The sequence below is a fragment of the Sceloporus undulatus genome, chromosome 3 (genome assembly GCF_019175285.1).
Source record: "Sceloporus undulatus isolate JIND9_A2432 ecotype Alabama chromosome 3, SceUnd_v1.1, whole genome shotgun sequence".
In the NCBI taxonomy this organism is placed as follows: Eukaryota; Metazoa; Chordata; class Lepidosauria; order Squamata; family Phrynosomatidae; genus Sceloporus; species Sceloporus undulatus.
Genome location: NC_056524.1, coordinates 256,555,935 through 256,573,094, shown reverse-complemented (window position 1 = coordinate 256,573,094; position 17,160 = coordinate 256,555,935). Strand labels below are relative to the sequence as shown.

General features: G+C 40.8%; 1 protein-coding gene across 1 annotated transcript in view; it reads left to right on the top strand.

The window, feature by feature from the left end:
• The window catches only part of LOC121926243 (spermatogenesis-associated protein 16-like), a 79,358-nt gene extending 62,716 nt beyond the window's left edge, over positions 1 to 16,642 (top strand). Inside the window, exon 5 of the mRNA XM_042459049.1 lies at positions 16,338 to 16,642. Within this exon, the coding sequence (XP_042314983.1) occupies positions 16,338 to 16,460 (123 nt within the window). The 3' untranslated portion in view covers positions 16,461 to 16,642. The remainder of the gene's footprint in view (positions 1 to 16,337) is intronic.
• The last annotated feature ends 518 nt before the right edge of the window (positions 16,643 to 17,160 follow it).

The following is a 17,160-nucleotide window of genomic DNA, read 5'->3' as shown; positions in this document are numbered from 1 at the left end:
GGGGGGGGGGTTATTGGGGTCCGGACCCCCCCTTCCATTAGAAAAATGAATGGTGTGTGCTGCTGCGCCGCCGCACCCAAGCCCTATTATAATGGTGGCACTTAGTCTGGACCCCCCCCCTTCCTAAAATCCTAGCTACGTCCCTGTGCCAAGAAAATTCCTTGATAGGTTCACTTTAGGGTCTCCATAAGACACACAACAGCAACAATCAGTACTGAGGGGAGGTGTATGTTAAGCTTTCCACTATTTTCTTATCTCAGTTTGTTGCTAGCAGGTTGGCTATGACTTATGGTGACCCTATGAATTTGTCTTTTCAGCAGTCCTTAATATCTGCAGAACTCCCCTCAAACACCAGATTTCAAATGCATTCATTCTTTTCCTGTCATTTTTCCTCAATGTTCACCTTTCACAACCATTCACATAAATCAGAAAAACTTTGGCAGGGATAATCTTGCCTTTTGTATCTAATAATATATCTTTGCAAATGAACATTTAAATTGTCCCTCCGAAGGATTCCTGGAAATCTCTTCATCCCAGTATGAAAGAAACAAAAAATATAGGTATGGCACAGTATATTTTTGGCTTAGGGTCTCATAGCTGTTTGGTGTGAACTTAGACTTGGAAAATAGCATCAGGCAGAGAGGTTAACACAACACCCAGGTAGTGCAACATTGTTTTCTCACCACTGCAGGGCTGCTAAAACAAACCAGCAAGATTGCTACTATATATTTTGAGCTCTTCCCAGCTTATTATAGGACAACTGTGTTTTCATAGTATTGCTTCATCCAAAGAAACCATTGTCCTTTTGGCTTTTAAATCAAAGCAAGGCTTCCTATAGCAGATTAAAGAAATATAGGGAAAAGATGGAGTGTAAGAGGCACTGTGGTTTGCATAGTGCTTGGTACTACTACTACTACTACAACAACAACTACTACTACTTATTATTATTATTATTATTTGTATCCCCCCTCTCCCTGTATTGGATCGAGGTGGGTAAAAAAAGTGTGGTCCTGTTTATTTCTCCCAAATGCTCGGGGAAATGCCAGCAAACATACTGAGTGTGGGCAGGTTTCTTTTCTTTTAGCACTGAGCAAGCCACAAATTGTGGCTTTCAGCAGATCTGAGTATCTCTTTTGGCCAAACTAGATCTGAAGATACACACATCTCTGCAGCCAGCATGAAGGGTTTAAAAAAAAAACATGCAACATCACCCGTTTTGCAGGAATTGTGTAAGCCTTTTGTGGGTTCTATGAATGCCACAGCCAATAGTAGCACCCCAATATATACCCTCCCCTGGCACTGCTGATTTCCCCCCTCCACTTCTGTGACCTCTTCTTTTTCCAGCGTTGCCTTTCTTGACCGCCATAAATAGATTTCATCCTTCTAGTGCTTTCATACCACTCACAATGGCTCATAACAATTGAAACCAATAATAAAATACAACATAACATATAACAAAATATAGCACTTTTAGCTGTCATAATGTCCAGGTGCTCCTTCTTCCGAAGACTCCTAGGAATTATAGTTGGATCAAGAACTGTTGGTTGTATTCAAGCCCTCTACTCTTCATCAAAGAACTGCAATTCACAGGGCTCTCTGCAAAGAGGGAATGGCAGAGAAATCTGTAGTGTCACTAGTCTTTTTATCATTTTAACTAAAAGATTGCTGACAGTCTCCTTCTCTCTCTTTCTTTTCCTCTTTTCTCTACTAGCCCACAGCCCATGTTAAGATGCTTTGTAGATACAGGGTCATCCATGACCCACAAGCTATCTATTCATTTCAAATGCAGATCGTTGGTGATTTGTTTTTTGTTTTGTCTTGTTTTGGTTTTTTTAATAGACAGATATTTCCCTGCAAAGTCAGAAGCTCTTTCCACTTACTATTGCTTGTTTGGTAGACGATGGAGAGAATAAAAAATTCTTCTGAATAAAAGTATTCCCTCTAAAGTGTTGTTTTAAAAATCCATCTCTTTGATTGAGGAGCAATTCCACAGTACAATGTACTCAACTTAATCCAGTTACCTTGTGAAAGACACTTGGTTGCTGCCTGATAGCCTTTCATAAAGGGAGAGAAAATATTTAACTGTTTGTAATTTTCACACATTATTGCAGACTAATATAATAGCGTATTTGTTAAATGTGCACCGCTCTTTTCCTCTGTGGCTAAATGAACCATAGGCCATCTCCTTTTCTGTAGTCAATTTGAAATTAACATATAATGCAGAATAATTGACTTGTCGGCCACCCAGCCATTTTACAGAGTGAATTATGCCTTTCATCTTTTTTTCCTGATGCACGAGGATGAAAAGTGCTTTAAGGTTCCTTCCTTTGGTGTTGTGCAGGCAGATACAGGTGCTTTCTCTCTGTAGTTATGTTGTGGGGATTTTAAAAAGAAAAGAGGAATAATAAAGTGAATGTAAATACCCTTTAACGACAGCCTTTTGACAAGAGATGCCTTGGCAACCAGAAAATGGGAAGATCTTTATGAACAAGTCACACACACACCAAAAAAAGAGGACAAAATCAAGACCTGATGCTGAGGGTCAGTTTATACACTACCTTTAGGCTGTTTCATCTCTTCTAGGCATGTTCTGATCATCTAAGAGGATGGGCATCAGAGCCAGGAAATTAAAAGAACAAAACCCAGCTCCTATTATCTGTCTACTCAACAGCCTGGATAAAGTTCGTCCCTAGCCTTCCAGTGTCCCAGTCTTTCTGAGGCTTCTCCCTTCCTCATCTTCAGGGTTGACCTAAGATATTTTTGCCGCCTGATGTAGAGGTTGAGTCTCTCACATTCAGAATTCCAAAATACTCAGAAATCCAAAACATTTTTCATGGATGGCTGAGATAGTGACTCCTTTGCTTTTTGATGGTTCAATGTACACAAATTTGTTTCATGCACAAAATTATTAAAATATTGTACAAAATTACCTTCAGGCTATGCGTACAAGGTGTATGTGAAACATAAATGAATTTTCTGTTTAGACTTGGGTCCCACCGCCAAGATATCTAATTATGTATTTATATACAAATACAGGCACACCAAAATCCCAAACACTTCTGGTGCCAAGCATTTCAGATAAGGGAAGCTCAACTTGTACAGTAAGGAAAGGCAGTAGGAACAGAATCAACTTATTTGAAATGTGGTGTGAGGAGAGTTCTACGGATACCATGGACTGCCAAAAAGGAAAATAACTGGGACCAATATAGATCAAGCCTGGACTCTCCTAGAAGCCATGATGACTAAACTAAGATTGTCACACTTTGGACATGTAATGACATGATGTGACTCTTTGGAAAAGATAATAACCTTCAGCAAACTGAAAAAGCAGTAGGAAAAGAATATCATATTAGAAGTAGAGAGACTATATCAAGGAAGCCATGACCCTAATTTTGTAAGATCTCAGCAGAGCTGTTGATAGTGTGACAGCAATCAACAAGAACAACCCAACCTTAGCATTGAGCCACGGCAGTTTAAAATGGTGTGAAACTGTATTATTCCTGCAGTGTGGATGCTGCTGTCATATAAGTACCAAGCAAAAACACTCGTATCCTGTTAAAATTCTGCTTTTTAGCCTCATGTGGTAATGTCCTAAGAAATGTCATCACAGGAATCCTGCCTCCAATGCAATTTTAGTTTAATTCTATTCTGTAAACTATGGTCAAGAGGAAAAGCAGTATGGGAGGTTCTGGTGAGTATAAGCAAGATAAAAGTTGTAAAGCCCTTTGCATTTTCAAAGTGCTTTTAGAACTGATTAGTAGATCTAGCAGGATATTGTTTGTTTTATTCCTACCTTTCTACACCAAGTGGCCTACTCAAGGCAGCATACAGAATTTTTTAAAAATAACACACAGTTCTAAAACCAACAGCAAGAAATCCACAGTGGCAATTAAACAGCAGAATGAAATATGCCAAGAATTACCAATGAAGACACATAATTTCAGTACTGTAATTTTAAAATGCCCACTGAAATAAAAATAGGATTTAGCAATCATTGAAAAGCAGCAGATACAGATTATTTGACTTCATTTCCGGCGAATGAATAATTTAACTTGTTCTTCAGTTTGCCCCTGTGGAATCTAATGATCATGAGCCTCTTGTTGACTCTTAAGAGGTCTTGTTTTCTCTGAAATTGCTGCAGCATCACATTTAATGGCAAAATCGGGATATGCTGAGAACTACATTTAGTTCTCAGATACGCTGAGAACTACTTTCTATTCTCCACCATAAAAAAAAAATTAAAGGTTTTCAAGATGCTTTCCTATGTTTCTAGTCCTTATGGCAGCCAAACAAATTGCATACATCAGCTAAAAACTAAAGTCATGCTTTCTGCACAAGGGTGCAGTTCTCATAATTTTAAAAGACAGAGGTGACCTTGCAACTTCATTCTGAAGATATCTGTTCCAACCTTTAGAATTTCTCTGCTGATCTTCGCAGCTGGTCCATAATGTCTGACCAATTTATTTATGCCACAAATGCTTTCCTTCTCCTGTTCTTGGCACCGACCACTCTGCACGAGCCCTCAAGATCAACCTCTGGCTTCCAAAACTGACAATGTCTGCAGTACAGTTATGAGCTGTCAGTGCTAAAATCTGAAGCACCAAGGAAAATTTATAGATGGCGTAAAACGAATTGGATTTAATATCAAATTAAATAGCACAAGGAATAAACTGCACTGAGCCTATTATCTGTTTACATATTTCATTCCATAAAAAAACTCAATTTTTATGTCTCGTTGAAGCTGCCATGGCACACAGCAGATGTTTTGTGGAAAGGGACACCCTCACTCACAGAAGGTAGGCCTTGCTTGCCAAAAAGTACCTGAAGCCTCTTCCAGAAGGAACCATCTGTTCATTGAGGCTGACAGAAAGTCAAGCAAAGCATTTGACTCTGGATGCCATCCTAAGAGATGAAGTTGCTCATTTAGTTCATAGGGTCTCACCTTTTGAGAAAGTAGCATGTTCGGCCCATGCAGGGAGTCCATACAAATAAACAGAGATTGAGGAAAGATTTTTTTTTCTTTTCTGGGCTACCACTTACAGAAACTAGCTATGCTGGCTGGTAATTTTGAGGTTGTTTGCATACCTGTCACCTGTCCCAGTTTTCTGCTCAGTTGTCCCAGTTTTTCAACTGCTTTTAAAGTGTCTCAGTTTCTCTCTCTCTTCCTCCCATTTCTCCTCTTTGTCCTCAGGTTAGCATCAATTGCTAAAAACAGTTTTAAAATGCAATAATAGTTTGCTGCACTTTACTCAGTGTGGGAGAGGAAGGGGAAGGTTCTTGCCCTTCCCTGTAGACATAGGCAAAAACAAACTGTTGCAGCCTCTCCCAGCTTGTGTATTCTTCCTCATTAATACATTTTGCCATTTTGACCGCAGTCTAATGTTACTTGTCAGTATATGTCCTAGTTTTCATCTGTGAGATGTTGGTGGAAATGGAGTTGTAGACCAAAAAAGTAATTTTTCCAAGCTCTGCAAACAAGATTTGCTTCATTAGGAAATCCAGTTGTCAAAACAGTGGTTACAACTGTAGGATTTCCATGTTAGGACTATTTCAGGCCTTGAGATATCAGGGCCAGAACATGAGATCTGGTGACATGATAGGAGCTGGTACCTGGTTAGGGTTACCATACGTCCCGGAAAACTGGGACAATCCCAGGTTGGAGGGTCTAAAAAATGTCCTGGACCAGTTGGGCCTTTTAAACCCACAAATCCCAGCTTCCTGCTTTATTCAATGCCATGGGTGGCGCCTTTTCCTCCTCTTCCTCCCACCAATTGAACACTCCAGTCAGACTGGACATTGACAAAATGTGCCTTGTTCAATTGATGGGAGGAAGAGGAGGAAAAGGCGCCACTCGCGGAGGAGGCACAGAGAGCGCCTGTACTGCAGAGGCCCAGCCTGCCTCTTCTTCGCCTTCAAGTGAATCCTGAAGAGGGGGATGGAGGGATAAATGGAGGGATTCAAAATCAATATTTTAATGTGTATTTATATTGCAACACAGTGGACCCTTTTCTCTGTTCTGGACCACCCACCCACCCACACATAAGGGAAAAAGCGTGTATGCAGGCACCATTGTTGTTTCCCCTGGGCAGCTTCCACATAGACTGGAAGCCATATACAGCATGAGCGCAATTTATATATTTTGCCGTTTGCTAAAGTAGGATGCCATTGTGTAAAAAACAAATAAAAGCAACACTCACTGATAAAATGAAAGCAACAACAGTGAAACAGTCAAACATTTGAATATAGGAAACAGCACCATAGAGATCTGAAGGTAGCTGACCTTGTTTGATGTTGGAAGCTAAATAGGACTAGGACTAGTTAAGTATAAGGATGAGACATCAGACATGTCCAAGTAAGACTATGAAGGAATCCTGCCTGAACTCTAGCTGCCAGTCACAGTTGACACCCCTGAGCAAGATGGACCAATGGTCTGTCTCAATGTAAGGCTGTTTCCTGTGTTCTTGGGTCTTCAGCAAACCCATATTTATTATAACTTTTTTTAATAACCAGAACAACACAGGACTCCAGAAATATATCAATTACTAGAACTGGCCTTGAAGGAGATGATATAAGACTCAGTTGCTCTCAGAGGCATTTCTAGGCAGTGCAGGGGATACCGACCAAACTAGGTGACACCTCAGAGGGGACTGTCTGCCTCCCAGTGTGGAGTGTACGGCCACACCTCTCTGCAGGTAGACTGGGACTCACAGAGACTGAAGATCCTGAAAAGCACCTGGTCCACCTGCCCAGAGGTGGTGAGGCAAGCCAGGATGCATGTCAACATGCCACATTCATAAAAGCCTCTACCTTTGCTGAACGGTGCCTGGACCCTTTCAGGACTTGCAAATAAGGCAGGTAGATCAAAACAACCTGGGACACAGACAGTACCTTTGAGTGACCTGGTCCACCAGCCATCAGTGACAAGTAGATCGGAGCTTTTGTCTTCCATGACTGCCTGATCTATTTGTGAGAAACCATTGGCCTGGCAGCTGTGTGCCTGGGGATGACAGCATGAGTTATCACACTTAAGTGGCAATAACCTTAATGATGTCACTGGTTACTCTTAATAGTTTCCGCCCCAAATAGAACTGAGGTTGCCATTTGACCATGTTGGGATGGTCCTCAAGAGCTTCCATCAGAAGCCTCTGCCGCTCTCCATTTCATGGTAGAGCCAGGCTTGGAAACTGATCTTCAAACAACAATATATATATTTATGTATTTATTTCTGTGTTGAGATTGCACCTCAGCTGTTGAGTGCAAGCTTTGCATGTGCATTGGCTCTAACACACACACACACACACACACACACGTACGTAGGAGTATTGGATTCTGGGAGATCAGGGCTCAAAACATCACTCAGTCATGGAAATGACACTCTATCAGCCTCATGATAGGTTCATCTTAAGGTTGTCGTACACTGGAAGCAACTTGAAGGCATACCACAACAACATTACACAAGTGAGACTATACCTCAGCTATTGAATTCAAGTTTTATGGACAGAATATCCCAGGTTCTATTCCAGGCAACCTAAATCGATTAGAGCAGTTTTCTAAAACCTAGCAGAATAGCCCATTGCATTTCACAAATAGTGCCATCCCTGTCTTCAAATTAAGGAGCAGAAGCACTCCATCCTTCCTCCTTTGGCAATACAAATACAAGAATGAAATATAATTTGCTTTCTTTCCATGTCTGCCTGTTATCAGCTAATGGCAGGGCTGGCCCTGAGGAGGAGATAATTCTGGCTAAAACCAGGGTGGAAATCATGCAGCTCTCCAGACTTCAGTTCCCACCACTCCACACTGCTGGCACAGGCTGCTGGGTCTTACAGTCCAAATCCAGAATCATGAAGGATGGCCTGATACTTATCTATGGAGTTTGTGGATAAATAGCCTCACTGGATATAAGACAGCTTCCTAAGTTCTTTGAAACATCCTTGCGTTGACCTATAGCGTGTATTTAAATGTTAATTATGTATGCATTGCTTTTGATGGGCCACAGGCATTACTTTTAGAAGTAACTATTTTGAAAAGGAACAACTTTCCAAAGGCAGTAGCAGCAAAAGGCAAGAAAAAGCACAAAACAACAAAAACCTCAGCAAAGAGCATTTGTGTTCTTTCTGTGGGGCAGCAGGAAAATGGCTGAACAAGGTGCTGCCACCCAGAAGGTCCTGTCCTATGCATTCTCCAAGCACATGTCAGACCATGATCGGAGACAGACCAGAACTTCTGTCACTTAAAGGGCAATATCTGCTCTTCCTCTGAGCAGTCCCTTGTAGTTTTAAGTCAAAAATGCTTTCATCAGAAACACCCAATCCTTGTGACAGTAGCATTGGCAGCTTCAATGAAGACCTGCTCTTTGATATCCTCTCACTTGCCACCTGCCAACTGTGCCTCTCCAACCTGACATCCAGGTCTCACACTTTAAATGCTTTCCCACAAAGAAAAAAAACACAAAATAAAATGCTGGCATTTCCCAGGGAGATGCAGCCGTCCTAGCTTTTCTTCTTTTCGATGGCAGATCAATGGGAAACTTGAAAAAGGAAAGGAGGAGGGAAAAAGAGGGAAAGGGCTGACGTTCTCACTCATGAATTTGCTTTTAAAATCAAATGTAAAGGTAAAAAGCCATGAAAAAGCACTATAGCCATAACTGCCTAGCAGCTGTTTTTGTAATATTCCCCCCCCCCCGCCTAATGTGTTGTCAAAAGACGGAGGGGTGTATGTCTCTATTTCTCCCCATTCTGTTCATATGATAATTTGTTGCTTGCACAGACTGGCTACATATAGTTTAATTATATGGCTTGATTGGCTTCAGTGCTATGGCAGGATCATTGTCAGATGCAGCGGTGGCAGAAAAATCAATTATGCAGCCAAGAGTTCCTCCCAAACCTTCACACGCCATAACAAGAGGGTGATTATTCTGAAGTCTTGCTTTGATAGATGAGATAGAAATAGAAAATACTATGGCTGTAACTTGATGTGAAGCACTAATGATGGGATAATATGATCAGCCACTTAAAGTTTTATTCCAGAACCTGGAAATGTTACTTTTTTAGACTAGACTTGGGATTAGAGACAGAAGAACCAGCCATGAAAATCAAGGAAAGAATACATCAACAATTTAAGACTCACAGATGACATCATGCTGTTTGGAGAAAACGGCAAAGACTTGAAACAACTACTGGTGAAAGTTAAGAAAGAAGGTGCAAAAGCAGGGTTATAGTTCACTATTAAATAAAGATCACAGATTATTTTAAAGTGGGTAGCAAAGACACAGATAGTTAAAGATTTTCTGTACCTTGACTCAGTCATTAACTAAAATGGAAGCTGTAGGCAAAAATTCAGAAGACTACGACTTGGAAAGGCCACCATGAAGGAATTAGTTAAGGTTCTCAGGTATAAAGGCCTATCATTCAATAACAAAGTCAGGCTCATTCAGGCCATAATATTTCCAGTGTCTATATATGGTTGCAAAAGCTGGACAGTGAAGAAAGCTGACAGGAAGAAAAGCAATTTATTTGAAATGTGCCGAAGAGTTCTGTAGATAACATGGACTGCTAGAAAGACAAATGAGTGGGTCTGAGAGCAAATCAAACTCTGCATAGAAGTGAAAATGACTAAACTAAGGCTTCGGTACTTTGGACATATCATGAGACAATGTGATTCATTGGAAAAGACAATAATAAAGCTTGGTAAAACTGAAGGCAGCAGGAAAAGAGGGAGACCATTCTACAGGTGGATTGATTCAATCATAGCCCTAATTTTGTAGTATCTGAGCATGGCGGTAGATGACCAGTAATCTTGGAATTCACAAGATCACCATAAGCTGAAGTTGACTTGACGGCAAATAATAGGAACAACTAGGCTCCATAAATTACATTTTGAAAGTGTGGCGTGACTAAATGAGTCAAGTTTGTATTCCTATTGTTTTCTTGGAGACACACTAAGCGATAATTCCACAATGTAATTTTGTGAGATGCTTCCTTCCACGTGACATTCCAGCTACTGGTGGGAAATACATCATATAGTCTTGAGCAGCTATCATCTTCCCATATGGCAAGAATAGTAATTTAAGTGCTTGGGTGGAATGAAGCTGTGCCAATTCTAAGGCTTTTTCCAGATCAGTCTAAGAAACATGACTTCTTGTGATACGGCTCCTTGGTTTTTGTCATGTTATGCTAGTTTTTGTCACCTCTGCATCTACCTATTCCATCCTTTTGGGAAGGCATTTTGTTGCAATTGCTTGGTTCTGCACTAGAGCTCTTTCAAAGGTGTGTTTTTTAAAAAAAAAATACTGGGGCATGGCTTACTAAAGTAGTCTAATGCTATGAAGGCAAATTTTCTCCTGAGGTTTATTATTATTATTATTATAGAGTACCAGTGCTGTAATGCCAAAGTGCCATGTTCTGGATGTACTGAAACTGTTTTAAAAATAAGAGAAAAGAACAAAACATCCTTCTTCCTTTTTTTTGTTCCAATACATCTCAAAATTAAAAAGAAACTCACTCAAGGCTGGGAATACAATGTTGCAGTCGGGGCTAGGAATTGCCAGAAAATAGTCTAGGACAACAGAAACATTGTTTGAATTTTTTTGAATTGATTTTTTAAAACAACAACAAGAAATACAGCAACAAACACCAGAATCTCCCAACAGATTTGTCCTGTCTGAAGGAGGCATTTATCATGAAACACTGTGATGCAATTTGCTTCAAGATGCAATTTGCTTCAAGAAGCAAAATGCAGATGGGGTGACAGTGTCTTCCCTCCAGCTCCAAACATTATCATGAAGCACTGCCAAACTATCTGCATGTGCTGAAGATTACAGAGCGAGGGGTAGTTTCTTGCTTTCATTATGAATATTTGTGCTTCAGTTTGAAAACACTACCCAGCACAGGGAAAGGTAGCTCCTCACGTGCATCAGCTGCACCTCAGACTAAATAGTGCTCAAAACGGCAGAACTCAAAGCTCAGTTGGAGAATTACCTTGTGAAAAATTTGAGAGGGGAAAATGTCATCAACATATTTATATGAAGAGATAACAGGCAATTATCTTTGGCAGCCAGATGTTGTTGGACTACAACATCTGTCATCTCAAACAGCAGGCATGTGGGCAAAGATGACAAGAGGTGACACCCAAAAACATCCCAGAGCCTAGGAAGAGCAGTGGAAGGAATGAGGCAAGAAGGGCAAAAGTGACAAAGGCAGGAATGGGATATGCCAACTAAGGTGCCAATATTTTCTATTCAAGACCTCGACAAAATACAACAAAATCTACATTTTGGCCATCCGAAATATACAAAGTGCAATATGAAAGCTTTCAAAGCTTCACTAGCTTCTTCATCAGGCAATATTTAAAACCCATACAGAAGAAGAAAAGGATGTTACAGTCACAGTCCTACATTTTTTTTTCTCAGATGTGCTTCTGTTGTCAGTTAAAATGGCCTGGAGGGATATCATTGCAGGCAGAGGCTACTCTCCTTCTCATCCATGTGAGAACAAGGGACAAAGGGCAGTAAAAGACAAGGTAATAAAACTTCAGCTCCATTAGCAACAGAAAAGTAACTTCCCTTGAGATCCAGGCTGCCCCTGTCCTGCGTGAAGCTAACGGCCCCTTTCTTAGGCAGATAATATTGAATTTCTCCAAAAAGTCCCTTTACTCTTAGATCTGGAAAAAAGTTTAAGTGCTTCCTCAACAAAGTGCACTCAACAATGTAAAGTCGAAGACTTTCATGGTGGGCATCCATAGATTTTGTGGGTTTCTCGAGCTATGTGGCCATGTTCCCAAAAAGTTTCTTCCTGACGTTTCGCCAGAATCTGTGGCTAGCATCTTCAGAGAATGTTTTGCCTGGAAAAATTGGATGTATATATACTGTGTGAGCCTGAGAATGCAGGAGTGATTTGCATGTGTATTGTTCTGTGCCGATGGCTGGCCTTGGGGAACTCAGAATTAGCATAGAAGAATTTTGAATTTTCACGAGTTTCCACACCACTCAAAAGAATATGAGGAGGGAATCCCAAGTCACATTGAAAATAGTAGACTGAGTCCAACATATCCATAGAAGGAAAGGCAACAGATACAAAAGATATATTTATGAAAGGATAGGAGTGTGGTTTCTTAAAGAACTAAACTGACCTTTTAATAACAGGAGCAGCCTCCTGATCTTCTTCTGAAGCTGTCCATTAACTGTAAATATATATGTCAAATATTATATACCCCAAGCAGGGATATATGATTACCTACCAAAGGGGGGGGGGGAGAGAGAGAGAGAGCATGGTTTGAGATTGTTTAAGCATTGGACTGTGACTCTGAAGACCAGCGTATGAATCCACACTGGATGATCTCAGCCAAGTCACACACTCTCGGCCTCAAAGGAAGCCAAAGGCAAACTCCTTCTGAACAAATCTTGTCAGGAAAATGCCATGGTAGGTTCACCTTAGTCATAAGTCGGAAGCAACTTGAAAGCACAACCCACCCATCCCTAAAAGCCCTCAAGAGGTTTCACAAACATATTTATCTTTTACAGAAATTACACTGAAATTACACTGAAAACAAAAGTGTAAACATGAAAGGGAGGGGACCACTGACTACAGTAATAAAGCAGCAATCCTCATCTTAATGTAACAAACAGAAGGGCAAATAGTAACATTTCATTTTTCCACCTCGCAATGAGCCAGTATGGTGTAGTGGGTTGAACATTGGACTAGGACTCTGGAGACCAGGGTTCAAATCCTGGCTTGGCCATGTAAACCCATTGGGTGATCTTAGGCAAGTCACACTCTTTCAGCTTCAGAGGATGGCAATGGCAAGCCGCCTCTGAAGAAACTTGCTAAGAAAACCCCATGATAGGGTCACCATAATTCAGAAACAAGTTAAAGACACACAGGAACACCACCACTGCAAATTTCAGCCAACAGGTTGCCAAACCAGCCTGTCTGGAAATGGCAGCCTGCAGCTAAGGCACCACCACGACAGAAGGCTTGGTGCTGAGTTCAGATCCACGTAAGCTGTAAAAAGGAAGGGGCACTTTCACTGGATCCTCTGATGAAGATCTGAAGTAAACAGGCAACACCCTAGGGAATAAAGTGATCCTTCAGGTACCATATGTTACATATGGGACAACCAGAAAGAGAGAAAATGGATATTATGGATAGTCACACTACATTAAATCTGTGTCTGAGACAGAGAATCATCCTGCTGCTACCTGTTCACTAAGCAACTGTCATTTTAGCACACACAGCCCCATATATGCAAGATCCTTCATTACATTGATGCAACAATAAACAAACCACATCCACAATTATTCATATTTGATGGCAGAATGATGCACTGATTTAATTTTACTTCTTTTTTGAATGAAAAGGAGTTCAGCTGTTTGCAGTCCAGGAAGAACAGAGCTCCTGTACCTGTATATCTCAGAACGAAGGCAGTGTGGTGGCTTAGTGGATAATTAATTGCAAACTTCCAGCTATCTTGTGCTGACTTTATTGGGCTATTTGCATTTCTGAGAATGGTGATGCCTATGAATAAACATGAAAGATGACTATATGTAGCTGGAGGTGGGGGGAGAGGTATTCATATGGAACACCTGGATGCTGCCCTAATCTGTATATAGTAAGATGCTCTTTTAAATTGTTTTAAAGCTGTTCATGATGTTGGGGGGGGGGGGGGCAGGGAGATAAGCATTTCAATATGCCACTTATTTAAAATAATTATTGGTTTGTTCTTGAAGAAGATGGATGGCACCTGCAAGAATTATTGTTTTGCATCCTTTATTCTTTTACCGAGCCCTCTGGTGAATGATATTTCTCAGGAAAATGTATTTATTCAGAACTTCATTTTGATTTAATAGAAAAATGGCTCTTGCCATGGCAGTGTGGAACGCACATTTTTCTCCCTGCACTGATTTTCAGCCTGCAAAATGCCAGAAGGTCTGATTCTTCTGTTGGCATTCTCTCCTTATCAGGCAAACTTGTTCAAGATTAATTTTCCCGGTGTGCCTTCCTTTAAAGTGGCTGTTTTTCAATGCCAGTTAAAGACAGCATTTTGATAAATTCCCAATAGTAGTGTGCACAAGCAGAATGAAGGCACTTCTGTCAATCCATCCCACATCAGGAAAATAACAGATATATTATGAAGCTTCCGTATGCATGCATGAACACACATACAGGTACATACATGGTCTAACAGCATGACTTGTCAAATGAGGCAAGAGTTTTCTGTTTTATCTTAAGTGGGATGCATTTTTTGTTGTTATGTGCCTTCAAGTCATTTCTGACTTACAGTGACTTTTAAGATGACTCTGCCATGGGGTTTTCTTGGCAAGATTTGTTCAGATTTGCCATTTCCTTCCCCTGTGACTGAGAGCATATGATTTTGCCAAAGATCACCCAATGGGTTTTATGGCCAAGCAGGGAATTGAACCCTGGTTTTCAGAGTGATAGTCCAGCACTCAAAGCACTATGCCACGTTGGCCATCTCCTGGAGCAAAAAGGCAAAAGTTTGCATAAACACACTACTACAATGTGAAATCAAAGGCTTTCATGGCCGGCATCCATGGTTTTTTGACTTTTTTTGGGCTATGTGGTCATGTTTTAGAAGAGTTTTTTCCTGACATTTCGCCAGCACCTGTGGCTGGCATCTACTACAAACTATCCAGAGAACATTCTTACTGGACACCATAGATCACAGATATAACAACATTCACCTTGAGGGCCAGATTCATTTTGAAGGACTCTTTTTCAGGAGGCCACATTCTAGTACTTGCTGGGTACAAAGACAAAAGGATGGGATCAAATATAACAAACCTCTTCCTGCCAAGCTGAAGAGAAGCATTTATATTTCTAGAATCGAGGGGAAGGGGGGCTGTGCAAAGGCTGAGAATCCACCAGGCTACGGTATCCTAGGAAGGGGCTACATGGCCATTTGGGGAAACACAGAGGGTCATAATTGAAATACCACAACCTGAAGTTCCCCAATCCTGTAAACAGAAAATATATATACATACACATAAAGCTCAGATCAAAAAAATCTTGTAAAAGTTCCAATTTTTTAAACTGTGCAAGGACTCTATGCACATGACAACATGCAGAGTTCAAACTACGACAGGTCTAAACCCATGGTTCTCAACCTTGGCTCTCCAGTTTTTGCAGACTTTTAATTCCCAGAAACCTTTGCTCGCTAGAGTTTTAAAGAACTGAAGTCCAAGCATCTGGAGAACCAAAGTAGAGAACCACTGTTCTAAAGAGATTTTAATATCCTACAGATCTGTGTCAGTTTCAAGTACAATGAATAAGCTTGACTTCCAGCCAAAGGTACTTTGGCAATATAGCAATGTAATGAAACTAGCGGTTTACCATAGCTGAAACCCCCAAGAGTAAACAGAAGACTAGCTCTCTTGTTTGAGATCTAGAGACATATCCATGTTAGTCTGGAATATCAGTATGCAAAGGGATGTTACAGAACCTTTGAGACTAATTGAGCAAAAGACATTGTAGCATAAGCTTTGACAGACTTGGTCTACTTCCTCTGATCGGAAGTAGACCAAGTCTATTAAAACTTATGTTGCAATGTTTTTAGTTCAAATAGGGCCAAGACACACTGCAAAAATAATCCAGTTTGAAACTGCCTTTAACTGCCCTGACTCAGTACTAGGGAATTTTGGGAACGGTAGTTTGTTGTGGCACTAGAGCTCTCTAACAGAGAAGGCTAAAGATCTCACAAAACTACAGTTCCCAAAATTCTCTAGCACTAGAGAATAGAGTAGTTGTTTGGGTGTTGGCCTAGGACTCTCAAAACCAGGATTCAAATCCCCACTAAGCTGTGGAAACCCACTGGGTGACCTTGGGCAAGTCATAATCTCTCAACCTCAAAGGAAGGCAATGGCAAAAAATCATTCTGTACAAATCTGGCTAAGAAAACTCTGTGATAGGCTTTAGGGTCTCCATAAGTTGGAAACAACTTGAAAGTACACAATAACAAGTTCTCTATTCCTGAGCAAGGTTGTCTCTCTTTAAAAATGAATGAAGTCTATTTCAAGAGTAATTTCCAAAGCAAAAATGAATAGACAAAGCAGCAACAGATACAATCCATGGGTCTTCTATTGTTTGGGTCCACTCCCTTTTCTTTCAGAGAAATTAGGTATTGTGTCTTAGGCTCCAGTTCCCATCTGTGAAATGGGAATACTATGGGCCTCTGGGGGGATGAGTTCTGCGCCTGAATGATAATACAATCTTTATCATTTTGAAAGGAAAGTAATCCATTTCACAAAGAATGTTGACTATCTGCAAGCAGGTGAATGCCGCATTGTTTGACAGCTCACATCCTTTTATGTTTACTTGCAGGTGGGAATAATAGAAGACTTCTTATACCAATTAGAAGATAGTTTCTTAAAGACCAAGAAACTCAGAACAGCGAGGAGGCAGAAAATGAAAATGAAGCGGCTTCAAAGTGAACAGCCGTGCTAGGCCTGCTAGGAGGAAAGAGGCTCCCATCCTGCACCAGAGATGGCAAGAGAGGACATTAATATAGCAGGAGTTTGACAGCTGGGACAACAAAGGCTGGCCTTCAAATTAATGAGGTGTCCCCTCCTGTACAGCTCATCTTTAGCAACCAGCTCCTGCACTTCATTAGTCTCATCTGACAGGAATAAACGTCCATGGGATGCTTGACTAGATTTCTATGCAGAACAGCCTTGTTTATTCAAACTTAGTGTGGAATTTGGATCATGGCAAAGTTCTTACATTTCAGCACTACCCAAGTGGTGCAGGTTTGCATAAATCTTCTCAATCCCGTCATTGGCCTTTTCCAAGAGAAAATCCTCTAGGAAAATGCATCATGGGCCCTTTAAATCCCCAGTGCTGTGAAGCAGGCTAGCTTCTCAACATAAACTGCATAGGCATGGACTTCACACACAACAGAGAATGGCTTACTTTACTGTTTTATTTTTGTTCTTAAACTGTTCAAAAATCCATTACCCAGTTATATTAGGCATGGCCACTGGGCTTGAAAATCTGTGGCAACAGGTGCCATAAGAGATTCACTAGCAAACCTCTGGAGTACTCTGTCAAGTCAAATATTGTGTAAGCACCCTAAAGACATTGGATCCCACCTAATCTTGGAAGCTAAGTGGCGTCAGGCCTGGTTAGTACTTGGCGGGAGGGCCAT